The sequence below is a fragment of the Microcebus murinus genome, chromosome 14, assembly GCF_040939455.1.
Source record: "Microcebus murinus isolate Inina chromosome 14, M.murinus_Inina_mat1.0, whole genome shotgun sequence".
NCBI classification, from domain to species: Eukaryota; Metazoa; Chordata; class Mammalia; order Primates; family Cheirogaleidae; genus Microcebus; species Microcebus murinus.
The window spans coordinates 76,917,956-76,931,895 of record NC_134117.1 but is presented as its reverse complement, the minus strand read 5'-3'; the positions used below and the strand labels follow the sequence as shown (position 1 = coordinate 76,931,895).

General features: G+C 57.1%; 1 protein-coding gene across 1 annotated transcript; it reads left to right on the top strand.

Annotated features, from left to right (window-relative positions):
- The first annotated feature begins 9,473 nt into the window (after window positions 1–9,473).
- LOC105860088 (vesicular acetylcholine transporter) lies at window positions 9,474–11,887 on the top strand. Its single transcript, XM_012744541.2, has one exon. The coding sequence runs from the start codon at window positions 9,898–9,900 to the stop codon at window positions 11,494–11,496; it is 1,599 nt and encodes a 532-aa protein (XP_012599995.2). The 5' UTR covers window positions 9,474–9,897; the 3' UTR covers window positions 11,497–11,887.
- The last annotated feature ends 2,053 nt before the right edge of the window (window positions 11,888–13,940 follow it).

Below are 13,940 nucleotides of genomic sequence, written 5' to 3'. Positions count from 1 at the left end.
CAGAGAGCAGGTGAAGAGAGGGTCCCCATCCCCCTTGCTTCAGCACAAGCTGACTGTCCCCTGCCCCTGCAGGAGCAAGAGCAGCACTCTGGGCAGAGCCACCTGCTGCTGAAGCTGGACCCAGAGGGGAGGGTAGGACACTTCAGCTCTTTCTGTCCTGCTGCCCCTTCCTACCGTTATGTAGCCACCCCCAAAGAGGGCTCAGTGTGGCCTCCTGTGCTGAGTCACCCAGTCCCTGGAGCCCTAATCAATCACCAAAGCCACACTCGTGGGGGATGGAAGAATAGGCTCTGGGGCCTGGGTTCAAATCCTGCCTCTGCTGCTCCCTGGGGCTGTGACCCAGAGCAAGTTGCTTTATGTCTTTGCATCTCAGTTTCATCACATACAAAATGGGAGAGAATAATAGTATTGACATCGTAAGGGTGTTCTGAGGGGCTGCAGGCTATAAAACCAAATTAGTAGGTTGTGAACAGCATTTAACATGAACACAATGGATGACAGGGTGTGCCTCACCTCAGAGGGGTTGTGCTCACATCTGTGTGTACGTGTGGCTCAAACCATTCCAGGTGTTTTTCTGCCTGAGGTCCCACTGTGGGCTTGGGGGATGTAAGATGGAGCAAGCCCAGGCAGGAATCCCACGTGCTGTTGAGTGGTGTCCGCACGTGGGCCGGCTCACTCTCAGTGCAGTGGGAGAGAGAACACAGTTGGCAGACAGCAGGACTTAGCCATCATGGGAGGCGACCCCACATGTGGCAGGGGGTGGAGGAGGAGTGGGGGGGGAGCAGGACGCTGCACCCAAGGCCTCTACAGCCACGCTAAGCTACTGAATTTGACCCCAGGCAGCGGGAATTCAAAGCAGGAGGTGGCCAGGGTAACAACTATCTGATGAGTTCCTACAGGGGGAAGATCTGTTTTAAGAAGCTGACTTGTGGGCGCTTTGGGGGACCAGGAGCCGGTGCCGACACTGGGTCGGGGGATCTGCCAACAGGCTAGTGCACCAGTCCCAGCACGAGCAAATAAGGACCGAGATCAGAATGTCTGGAGAAGGAAGAGACACAGCTGCCTGCCCCTCTGTGCCTGGCGCTGGACGGTCCCCCACAACCAGGGAGGGGACGATGGCAGCACCGACCCTGCGCATAGGCCGGGCCCTGGGGAAAGCAGGGCTTTGGACACCACAGAGGAATTCCACAGGCCCCGAAGCGCCAGAACCACATGACCAGGCCGATAAACACGTGAGCCTGAGCCTCACAGTCTGCACCTTCACCCGTCACTCACCCACCCTGCCCCGCCCATTTTCAATTGATAAAATGGGGCCCAGAGAAAGACCTGCCTCACAGGGGTGCGATGAGAGAGTGAGAGCTAATGAGGTAAAAGCCTTCGCGGGTCTGGCGCCCAGACCGCCTGACCTCTCTCATCACAGCCTCGCCCGGACAGAGCCTGGCTGGCAGCCTGGGAAGGGCCGACGTCCAGCCACGTAGATGCCTCAGTGGAACTGGCTGGCTCGGCAGGCACCACTGCCCTCTCCGGATGCTCGGTGAGCACAGTCTGGTGCAGGGCAGGGCTCGGCCTTCCCACTAGACGGGGCCTTCTCCTGGCATCTCCACGTCCACACCCGGGGACCCTCTGAGTGGGAGCCTGTTCTTGGACCCTTCCAGACAAATGATCTTGAACCCGTGGCCACACTAACCAGGCACCTGGGGTAGGTGGTCACTACCTACACATTCAGAACAATCAGCTCCAACACAAGCATCTCCCTTGGATTTTCACTGCGCCCTTCACGCGCGGCGTGCGGGGTACGGGGACACTCGGCGTGCGTCTGCATGGGCATCCTGCCGGGCGTCCTGCACACTGCCCGTGCCCTGCACCAGCATCCTGAGGCCCCTGCCCCAAACCCACACCTTTCAAGTCTGAAAATGGAAGTGACCCTGGCAGATCGTACTTGCTTTTCAGACCACAGCAAGACTTGGACCCAGGAGAGGGCCGCAGCCTTCATCTGTCTCCTTGGTTTTCCCAACAGAGCCAACTCTGACTGCAAAATGCAATTTCCCTTAAATATCTTTTTTGCCTACCTGACTAGCTAGCCAGGGGAGCTATTTCCTGGGTCTCCCCAGGGTGTATCTGAAGTATTTTTCAGGAACACTTTAGTCCTTCTAAGTGTCCCTCCAACCATTCCAGGCTCAACAGAATTTTGGCAAGATGAGAAATCCCTAATTATTCTCAAAACTGACAGACAGGCTTGTTTTATCATTCCGGGGTCATCGATTCAGGGTGTTCCGCACCAGGCAGTGAGAGATCCAGCCACCTCAGCCCCGCCCTTCAAAGGCTCACACCTGGTAGAGCACACAGACATGTGAACACTTCATCGCAACATAGCGTGCTATATTGCGCTATATATTGCAGTAACAGGCACATGGTCCTGACACAAGGGAGGAAGAGATCAGGCTTATTTGAGGGCAGCAGGATGGGACAAAGACATGATGTGATCATAAAAAATGAGTAAAAGTCATCAAAGTAGACAGGAGGTGGTATAATCAACAACAACATCGACTTACTTTACAAGTAATATCATTCCATCCACACCAACCCCCCTGAGGTATTGGCAATGCACCCATTTTATAGATGTGTAGGTAAGGTTTGGAGAGATTAAGTAACTTGCACAAGGTCAGAGAGTTAGAAACGTGCAAAGAGGGGACAACTCTGTAGGGTTTTAAAATGGACAGACCTTAGATACAGAGCATTAAAATAAATTTGCTCAACCTTTAGAGAGATGGAATCAAGAATCAAATCTGGGCATCACATTGAGACCACATGGGTAGATGGATTATAGAGAACCTTTTATGTCAAACTAAAGAATTTGGGCTGGGTATGAAGGGTTTTCATGGATGCAGCAAACTCACATCAACTCTAATGTACCCTGCCCAATAAGTATTAGTCTTAAATCTAACTAGTGAAGATATAGCAATAATTTTCATCCACAATATATATGTCTGGGGCAAAGATATTCTATTTTAAAATGTTGAGAATTCTTACCACTCAGAAGAAAAAGATAAACAGCCTAATGGAAAACAAGGAAAGAAAGTAACTGGCAATTTACAAAAGACAAAATACAAATGGCTAATAGACATATGAAAAGATACTCAGCCAATTAAACAATTAAGTGATTAAAATGATAATGAATGCCATTTCTCTCCCTTCAGATTAACAAAAGGGGAAAAAACTGATCAGAGCAAATGTTGGCAGAGGTATAGAGAATTGTGTGCAGACATCCCCAATGCACATATGGTTCAACTGACGAATTTTGGACTTTACTATGGTGCAAAAGTGATATGCATTCAGTAGAATTGGTACTTCAAATTCTGACTGTTGATCTTTTCCCAGGCCAGCACTGTGTGGTACAACCCTCTCCAGTGGTGCTGGGCCGTGGCAGTGAGCTCCCAGTCACCACGGTAAAAAAACTGGTAGGTAATCTACAAGGCACTGTGTTGCCAGACGGTTTTGCCCAATGGAAGGCTACTTGTAAGTGTTCTGAGCATGTTTAAGGTAGGTTAAGCTAAGCTATGTTTGGTAGATTAGATGGATTAAATGTATTTTCAATTTACAAATCTACAGAGGGTTTATCAGGACAAAACTCCGTTGTAAGTCAAGGAGCATCTGTACCCCATACACTGCTGGTGGGGCTATACATTTATATAACCACTTTGAAGGGCAATCTGGAAATTTCTTTTAAAATTTAAAATGTGAGAAGATTGCTGGAATCCACCCAGCATCCCAGTTGTCAGTGTATTGGTTGGAAAAGTATCTACACAAACACAAGGAAATTCATTGCAACATTGTAACATCTAAAAATCAGAAATAACCCAAATGTCCATCAATAGGGAAATATTAATAGTTAAAAACATGGTAATATATTCATAACAAGAAATACTATCCAGCAGCTAAAACAATTGAGCTATTTCTATATAGACTAAAGTGGATATAATGAGTAGAAAATGAGAGAACTGCAGAATGATACAATATAACAACATTTATGTTAAAATATACTTGTTAAACATGTTATTTATTTTAAATTTTATATGAGCTCATATATATGTATGGAAAAGAGCTTGGAAAATACACACAAAAATAGTAAGGGTTGTAGCATCTGAGAGGTGGCAGAGGGGACCCAGCATTCACAATGCTCTAGTTTCTATGAGAAGAATATATGTAGATAGATAGATAGATATGCATTACTTATGTGATTAATTTTTATTTGAATAAATGTAGAGCTGGATTTGAAAGCCACTGACACATCAGTTCCTATGCAAAGGGCTGTGGCCAGTGCTATGCGGACGCCTCACAAGCACAGTGCAGATCTTACTTGCAAGGAGCTCTCATGCTGGAGCCAGGGAACAGCTCCAGCACCATGGGGGATAAATTTCAGAGGAGTTGGGGTGGTATTCACAATATTTCCAGAATCAGGGAGGAGTTATGGCTACCAAAAGTAGGCACAGCTGGGCAGGAACGGAAAAACACTGATTCAAAGGTGCAGAGGTAGGAGCTCCTGGGGCCTGCCAGGGAAGACAGTTAAGGCAGGAGGCATTGTTGAAGGCCACCATGCTAGGAGAGGGGCTGAGCTCCAGTTCCAGGCAGCAGGGGTTCCTGAGGAGTCTGTGAGCAAGCTGGGAGCTTGCCTGAAACTTTACAGACAAAAGAAGTTGGCAGTCCCATAGGAGTGGCTTGGCCAGGTCAGGAGTAAGGGGCAAGTGGGAGGTGATTGGCTGTCCCCGTGTGGGGCAAGATGTACAGACTGGGCTGGGCAGACAGGCAGTGGTATCAATGGAGGAGAGAGATGAGCCTGAGACACTCATTGGATTGGGATAAAAAGTACATGGAGGGAGCAGAAACCAAAGAGATTTGGAGACTGTGCTTCTAGCCAGTGATTTGTAGGAAGTATCAGGGAATTGGAAAGAAAGCAGGAAAGCAAGATTCCCTCCTGGTTGCTGTGTGGAGGAGCCCAGAGGCCCACCCACAAAGCAAGAGCTGCAGGCCCTTTCTTTTCACACTGAGGTCCAGCTATGCTGGACCAGGCAGATCTGGGCCCGAGGACAGGCTGGCCAAGGGCAGACAGGCAGACACGTAGTCCTCTGGCTTCCAGCCACCAGACTCACAGGTTTCTGGGAAAAGCTGACAAGGGGCCACTCTGTTCCTTTGAATCCGAGAAGATGTGACTGGGGAAGCCTAAATTAATTAAGTGATGCTGAGGCCCTGCGGCCCTCCCAAGCAAGCACACAGGGAAGGGCATACAGAGGCCCGAGCAAACTGCACTCCCCCTCCAGTGCTGGAATCCAACAAGGATTCATTGGAACTAAGCCTGCACTTAAGTGCTTCCAGGGAGACAAAGAAGTAATAAATCAGGAGCAGGCACCCTGCCCTCGTGCTGCAGCCACCAACACCAACCTGCGTTTCTGCAGAAACACACTCACTGCCCTTCTCTGGGACCAGGTGTCTCAGTGCAGCAACAAATGGCAAAGCCCTAGAGTTGACGAGGCCCCATGACCTTCTCAGAAACGAGGCCAGGCTGGGATGGTACCTCCCTGTGGCAGCACACACCCACCCCTGCCACCAACCCAAGACTCCCACATACACCCCAGACACCACAGGATGGCCATCCCTCTACCCCTTCCCCAAACTCCCATACACCAGGACTCCCCAGCCCTTCAGAAGCTCCCTGTGGCTTCGGTCCAGCACAGAGCAGACTTGATTCTATTAAACTACAGGCACAGTTGTATCCAGTGAATACAATGAAAAGAAAGATTTTCAGCCAGAAATCACCAAGCTGTCTCTATCCATACAAAATAACAATGATTAAGCTCCTACTAAGTGTCAAGCATTTAGCTAGATGCTTTCAAGTAAGTCATCTCAAGGTCTTCAGCCACCCCACAGCAGGGCGGCATGGTGGCTGAGAGTGTGACGCTGGAGCTAGATCACTGGCATTTGAATCCTGTCCCCATCACTCGTGAGCTCTATGTGATAAATTACTTTACTTGGTGTCCTCACCTATAAAAAGGTAATATAAAAAAAGATGGTGAGAGTATTAAATGAGCTAATATTGGTAAAATGCTTAGAACAGTGCCTGGCACATTATAAGTACTTCCTTATGCCAAATAAATAAATTCCTTCCTTTGCTCATTCAACTTACATTGAGTACCAGATATGAACCCTTCAGCAACAGTTGATATATCCGGTTAAGAAAGGATAGAAGAATGTTTCCATTTTCTCTTATGGGATTGGATGGGAAGTTCCCTTTTGCCTGTAAGTTATGCTCAGATAGAGCAGTCTTGGAAAAGGAACTTACCAAGAGTTGAAGTGAAGAGGAAGCAGCAGGCGAAGGAAGGGAGGGACGGGATTGTTGTGGGAGCCTGACTGGCAAGTGGCAGAGCCAGGGCCAGCACCCTGGACAGCTCCCTGCAGGCCAGGACAGGCATGGCGGTCCTGGCCAGGTCTTGCCAAGGCTCAGGCCCTACACAGCTCTCTGCTGAAGGGGTCCGTCACCTCCCTGCAGTTCCTGCACTCAGTCCTCAGTCTGATGAGGGATGGGGGTCACCTTTTGATCTGGAAGTTGGAGAGTGAAGGAGTTTAGTGTCTCTGGGACCTCCTTAGGGAGCCAGCCCAGGGCCTTCCTCCTCCCATGGGTCTTGATCTGCCCCTCTCTCCTACACTGCCAAGGTGTGGCCACCTTGGAGATGGAGCAGCAGGAGCACAACGTGGCCCAGGGCATAGGAAGGCAGCAAAAGGATCACGAGACAGGTGCCAAAGCCTGGATTTAAATCCAAACTCTGCAGCAGGGATCTCCATGCCCAGTAAGGCCAGGGGAATAGCACCCACACTGCACCACCACTGTGGGAGGATGGAGTAAAGCAGCACACCCAGCGCCATGGCCCAAAGCAAGTGCTTAGTAAATGAGCCTGCTTCCTGCCGTACAGGAACGGAGGACTGGAGCGTTAGGTATGAGCCCACAGATAACTTGGCTTCAGGTTCGTGAAGAGTCATGAATTGTTGTTGGCCAGAGGCTGAGAGAAGGAGTCTGCATCTTGAAATCCCTGGGAAAGCTTCTCTTCTCTAAGATTCCACTGTTCTTCAGCCACTCGACAGAAAAATTCTGCCTCAAATTCTGCCCCCTCTTTTTAAAAAGTCAGACAGGGAAAATACCATATGCATAAGTAATAATTGCTCTGTAAGCTGGAAGACTGACTCTTTAAAAGTCTCATATGGGAGAGTCAGAAGATCCCAGAGGTCAAATTCCATGACTGGAGGGCCAGGTGACATAAGTGTGTGAAGCCAACTGAGGGAAGACTAGGATGAGCTGGAGAGTATCTGTGTGTTGACTAAAGGCCATCAAATAAAATTTAAAATAATTTTTCCATACCAAAAGAGCCCTTCTGCAGCCACGCTTCTGTTGAGGGGGACAGTGGGTAGGCTCTCGCCTAAACCCTTATTGGACAGAGGCTAAGTCTGGGGCTCAGAGAGGGGCTGTGACTCACCCAAGGTCAAACCGAGCCTGTCCTGTCCCCATATTGGGCTCTTTCCCACCTCAGAGAGAGCGCAGTTTGGCCACTGCAGAGCAGGTGCCAGAATGGATGAATTTCTCCTCCTTTCCTGGGGTGCCATCATGGGTGGAAGGATGGGGGCAAAGGTGGCAAGGCTGCTGCCTCTCACCCTCACACCCTGGTCTCCATCATCTCACCCCACAGCCATCTTGGGGACAGAAACCAATTTCCCAATGCCCCCTGGTCCCTCCGCCAACCCAGAGGGAGCCCAGGATCACAATGCCCACCTAACTGGAGGAACCAGCCAGGTAGCCACATGCCTCCTGTGCCTTTTGTCTGTTCTTCACAAGACCCACAACTGAATTGAGGATAAAACAGCCCATTTTACAGATGATAACAACACGGCAAGTAAGGTTTATATATTGCTCTTACTATGTATCAGCACTCTAAGCAGTGGGTACTACTATTGTTCCATCTTACAGATAAAGTAACTGAGGGGAAGAGAGGTGAAGCAGTTCCCCCAGGCACCCTCACTAATAAGTGGCAGGGCTGGGAGGCATCCTAGTTGCCTGCCTTCACAGCCCAGGTTCTTTTGAGCCGCTGTGAGGAGGGCACGGTGAGATGAGCAGCTGGGTTTAATGCTGGTTTGCTTTTGCGGCTAGGGTGGGAAGGCTCCTCTTACAGAGAGACAAACTGTAACCTCAACAACGCAAGTCCCCCCACCCTCAGCTGCCGTGGAGCCTCTCCCCTGGCAGCCCTCAGACTGGAAAGAGGGCCCGATGTGCCATCCAGGGTCAACGCTCCTCTGGGGACCCGTCAGGCCCAGCGTGCAGCCTGGGCAGCCCAGCCCGTCAGCTGAGAGCCCGGCGCCTTCGCGGGGCGCCCCCTCGGAAGGTGAGCCCTTGCCCCCGCTTCCGATAGCAGCAGAGCTGCTGGGCCCTGTCCGGGAGTGGGCGCAGCACCCACGCGGGGTTTCGTGCAGCTCCAAGAGAGGCCCCAGCCACCTCACTGTCGAGCCCACGCAGGGCTTGGAGGCAGCTCTGGCGATGACGACGGGGAGTAGAACACTGGGCGAGGCTGGCAGGGCCGGGGAGGGCTCGGTCTAGTACGAGGAGGGCCTGGGAGGAGTTAGAGTGGGGAGGGGGTGAGGAGGAGGGAAGAAAGAAGAGGCGGAGCTGCGGGACCAGGACAGTTAACGCGGAAAAGGGGAGTCCAGGCAGGGGGAGTGTGGGGAGGCAGTGCGGGAGGGTGGAAGGGGCTGGGCTGATACTCCAGGCCCCGGGTGGGGGCGAAGTAGCTTGTCCCCCCAACCCCCGTATGCTTGTAGTCGCAAAATCGCAAAATCTGCCCAGTGGCGGGGGTCGAAACCAGGCCCAGCAGTCTCTAAGCCTCCCCTCCCTTCCTGGGTGGGGCGGGGCCGGGGGCGGGGCCAGAGAAAGGGTTGGGGGTCAGTGCCCAGCGCCCCTCGGGTCGCAGCTCCACTATCCAGCTGCGAGAACAGATGGACTCAGGCGCGGCTCACCTCGGGGGCTCCCTGCCCGCTGTGCGCGGAGATCCTTGCTGAGGCGGAGATCTCCAGCTCCCGGCTCCCCCTCCCGAGGGGCCGCGGGAACCTGCTGCCGCTCCCCTCTCTCCAGGGGAGAAGAGCCCGCGCTGAGCCTGCAGATCCTAGAGCTGGAGGTGGGGACAGAGGGCGGGCTCCTCGCGCGGCGCACCCATCCCCAGGGTTCGTCCAGGACTCTTCTGCACCGAGACCCCTTCCTGGGGCTTCCAGCCCTGGCGCATCTGGGGAGCGGACCCCTGCCCGGCCACGCCCCGCCCCCGGCCCCCGCCTCGCCGACGTCGCATTAGCATGAGCGACGCAAGTGGCCCGGGCACCACTCGGGGGCTGGGACTCGCCGCGTCACAGCCCCGAGTGGAAGGGAAAAAAGAAGAGGCGGAGGAGGCAAGAGCCGACGCGAGGGGAGGGGAGCGCGGCGGCGGGGCGAGCGGGCGGGCGGGCGGCTGCAGCATGCCCCTGGGCCAGCGCGGGCTGCCTCTCAGCGCGGCGGGGGCTGCTCCGGGCGCGCCCCGGGCGCAGTGTGCCCAGTCTCCGGCCCCAGCCCCTCGGAGCGCCCGCCTCCCCGGCCGCCCCTGAGCCCAGCGGAGGCGGGTCTCCAGATCGGCTAAGAGCAGCTGCGGCTCTTCTCCAGATCGAGTCCTTGCCTTTCCCCGGGGCGCGGGGCCATGAGCCCCGCGGCCACCTGAGGCACAGGACCCGCTGCTTGGCGAGGACCGCGCCCCCAAAGTCCAGTGCCCCCGTCTCTGCACTGCGGGACGCCCGCGCCCAACCCTGGTGGAGGCGTCCTCGGAAGAGCAGCGGGGTGAGGGCATGGAACCCGCGGCACCGGCGGGCCAGGCCCGGGCAGCGGCCACAAAGCTGTCGGAGGCAGTGGGAGCGGCGTTGCAGGAGCCCCGGCGGCAGCGGCGCCTGTTGCTGGTCATCGTGTGCGTGGCGCTGTTACTGGACAACATGCTGTACATGGTCATCGTGCCTATCGTGCCCGACTACATCGCCCACATGCGCGGGGGCAGCGATAGCCCCAGCTCGACCCCCGAGGTGTGGGAGCCCACCTTGCCGCTGCCCACTCCAGCTAATGCCAGCGCCTACACGGCCAACAGCTCGGCGCCTCCGACGGCTGCGTGGCCTGCCGGGTCAGGCCTCCGGCCCCGATACCCCACGGAGAGCGAAGACGTGAAGATCGGGGTGCTGTTTGCTTCCAAGGCCATCCTGCAGCTGCTGGTGAACCCCCTGAGCGGGCCTTTCATCGACCGCGTGAGCTACGATGTGCCGCTGCTCATCGGCCTGGGCGTCATGTTCGCCTCCACGGTCATGTTCGCCTTCGCCGAGGACTACGCCACTCTGTTCGCAGCGCGCAGCCTGCAGGGCCTGGGCTCGGCCTTCGCTGACACGTCCGGCATAGCTATGATTGCCGACAAGTATCCGGAGGAGCCAGAGCGCAGTCGAGCGCTGGGCGTGGCGCTGGCCTTCATCAGCTTCGGAAGCCTGGTGGCGCCGCCCTTTGGGGGCATCCTCTATGAGTTCGCGGGCAAGCGCGTACCCTTCCTGGTGCTCGCCGCGGTGTCGCTCTGCGACGCGCTGTTGCTGCTGGCGGTGGCCAAGCCATTCTCCGCTGCCGCACGGGCTCGGGCCAACCTGCCGGTGGGCACGCCCATTTACCGCCTCATGCTAGACCCCTACATTGCCGTGGTAGCCGGCGCGCTCACCACCTGCAACATCCCCCTTGCCTTCCTCGAGCCCACCATCGCCACGTGGATGAAGCACACGATGGCAGCGTCCGAGTGGGAGATGGGCATGGCCTGGCTGCCGGCTTTCGTGCCGCACGTGCTAGGCGTCTACCTCACAGTGCGCCTGGCGGCACGCTACCCACACCTGCAGTGGCTGTACGGGGCGCTGGGGCTGGCTGTGATCGGTGCCAGCTCGTGCATTGTGCCCGCCTGCCGCTCCTTCGCGCCCTTGGTGGTCTCGCTCTGCGGCCTCTGCTTTGGCATAGCGCTGGTCGACACAGCACTGCTGCCCACGCTCGCTTTCCTAGTGGACGTGCGCCACGTCTCAGTCTACGGCAGCGTCTATGCCATCGCCGACATCTCCTATTCAGTGGCCTACGCGCTCGGGCCCATAGTGGCGGGCCACATCGTGCACTCGCTCGGCTTTGAGCAGCTCAGCCTGGGCATGGGCCTGGCCAACCTGCTCTATGCGCCCGTTCTACTGCTGCTGCGCAACGTGGGCCTCCTGACACGCTCCCGCTCCGAGCGCGACGTGCTGCTGGACGAGCCGCCACAGGGTCTGTACGATGCAATGCGCCTGCGTGAGCGTCCAGTGCCTGGCCCGGACGGCGCGCCTTGCAGCCCTCCTGGCCCTTTTGACGGGTGCGAGGACGACTACCACTACTACCATACCCGCAGCTAGCAGCCTCTCTCGTCCTCCGGGCCGCCCGCCCCACCCCCTGGGGTCAAAGCGCCGCTGCTCTGAGCAAGCGAGCACTGGCCAGCTCAGGCTCGGTCTGCCTCCTCTAGCGCGTCCCCCAGCCCCTCCCCAGCCTTGACTTCTTCTGCCCGAATCCCCCGCCCCCAGCAGTCCGTTCCGTGCCCGTCTCCCTTTTGTGCAGTGGGGTGTGCAGCACCGAGGCAAGTGAAGCGATCGCGCTCCTAGTAGAGAGAAAGAGGCGCGCGCCCCCTCCCTCGGGGATCCTCTGCGTAGAGCCACGCGTCTGTCTTTCCTTCAGTTCCTCCCAGTGCCAAACGGACCGCTGCACCGCGGTGCCTGTAGCTGGAATCAATAAACCATGTCTGTCCCAGGAGCCCGAGTCTCTTTACTGTTGGGGGATGGGCAGCCAGGCACAGGGCCGAGGCAGAGGGGGTGAGTTGGGTCTCCAAGCCCCACACCAGGCCTGAGCCTAGCGGGCATGCGGGGAGCCTGTGGGATACGCAGGAAGCAAACCCACGGTCACCATGGAGCGCACTCTCCCCTCAGCCCGGGACAGCCCCTCCTTCCCGGGCCCAGGGCGGCGCCCAGGGGTGCCGCCGTGGGGAACCTGAGGACGGTTCCAGCTGGACACACCAGGCCCCGCCCTTTGAGGACACGCCCCGCTCCAGCCACTGAGTTCTGAGCCTGGGCTGAGCTTCCTCTACGACCAGCATCCCACCCCGTCCAGGCTTCGAGAAAGGAGTAGGAGCCCAGCTGTTCCGGGCAGAGGAAGAAAAACAGACTCCACCTTTCAGGGTCCGCTCTCTGGAACGCGCGCGTGCGATGTGTGTGCTCCTTGGCTAGCTAGGCTCGATCCTAGAGACGGGGGATATGGGGGGGCTGCTGTGTCTGGGTCCTGCGGTTCTGAGTCGGGAAGGGAGGGGATGCGAGTGCGGGAGCTGGTGCCAACTCAGCCCATCCGCATGCTGCCCTGAGCGCAAGCAGACGCCCAGGGCTGTCAGAAAACTTTCCCATCTTGAATTCCGGTCCTGAGATCCCCAGGCTAGCGCTTGCGCGACACTTCCAGTCCTGGAGGCCGCGGTCTGATGACTGCAGAAGAGTCCTCCGGCCCCAGCGTGGAGCAGCGGGGTTGGGGGCGCCTGTGTGTTAGATTGCATCCGTGGGGGTCTGCTCTGCTTTGTGTGCGTGTCTGTCCTCAGCGTGGGGCTGGGCGTGTGCGTCCCGGCAGGGTCTGTCTTTGCAGGTTGTGTGTATTCTTGCGTGGAGATCTGCGTGGGGGGTTGCTTTTGTCTGGGAGAAGAGTCTGCCTCTCGCCACTTGTTCCTAAGCACCCGCAGGTCTGCCACGAGGAGCGCCCGGTAGAGTGTGTGTTCCCCCACCTCTACCCCCTCACCCCACAGCGCCCGCAGGGACGAGGTGGCAACAGAAGGGGAAGCAGGTCCTGCAGTGAACAACAAACAGATTTCTTTTTATTATTATAATTTTGAAAGGTGGTGTGGCAGGGTTTGAGACTGGCCGTCTGGACGGTGGGGAGACGCGGGCAGATATTTCCTGGGGCCCACCCCACTCCAGAGCTCTGCACAGGCAGCCAGCGGGGATAACGAGGTTGGGGGAGGGCGGGAGCGGGGACGGCTGGTCTGGGGTCCGCGGGTATGGGCGGGGCAAGGTCCCGGGGCCCCTTCCCGGGCCTGGGTCCACCGCCTGTGCCCGAGCTCGTCCAGGACGCCGTCCAGGCAGGTTCCGGGGGCGGGAGGTGGGTTCGCGGCGAGGGGGGAGTGCAGGGGGAGGGAAGGACAGAGGACTGTGAAGAATAGAGACGGGGAGGGGCTGGGAGAGGGAGGAAAGGGAGAGAGGGGAGGGCGGAGGAACAAGAGGAAGGAGAGGAGAGGCGCGGCCAGCTCGCTCGCACCAGTGGGGCGGCCGCGGGGACCTGGCGACGTCGGAGGCTCTACGAAAGACCGGGCTGCAGGCCCCCACCCCCGCCGCCGCCTGCGCTGCCGACGCGCCCCCCTCCGCCGCGTCCCTTCCGGCTCACACCCCCGCCCCCAGTCCCGCCGGGTGCGTGCGGTGCAGCGGCCGCAGAGGCAGCGGAGCCAGCAGAGCAGGTGAGGAGGGCTGGGCTGGGCCGGCCAGCGCGGGTGGGGAGCGCGGCCCGGGAGCCGAGGGCGGCTGTCGGAGGCTCTGTCCATGGACCGCACCCTGGCGGAGAGACCCCGGCAGTCCCGGGCTGCGGCGGCCGTCGGCCGTCGGGGGACAGCTGGGAGGATGCGGGATTCCGCTGCTTGGGTGCCTGGGTTTGGAGAGGCTTGGGCGGCAGGGCTCTGGGACTCCACGCTTGTTCTCCCTTCACCTGGACTGCATCTGCTACCTGCGGAGGTCTTCGCTTTTGTGTGCAGTGGGAGGGTCTGCGGGTCTCACTCCACTTG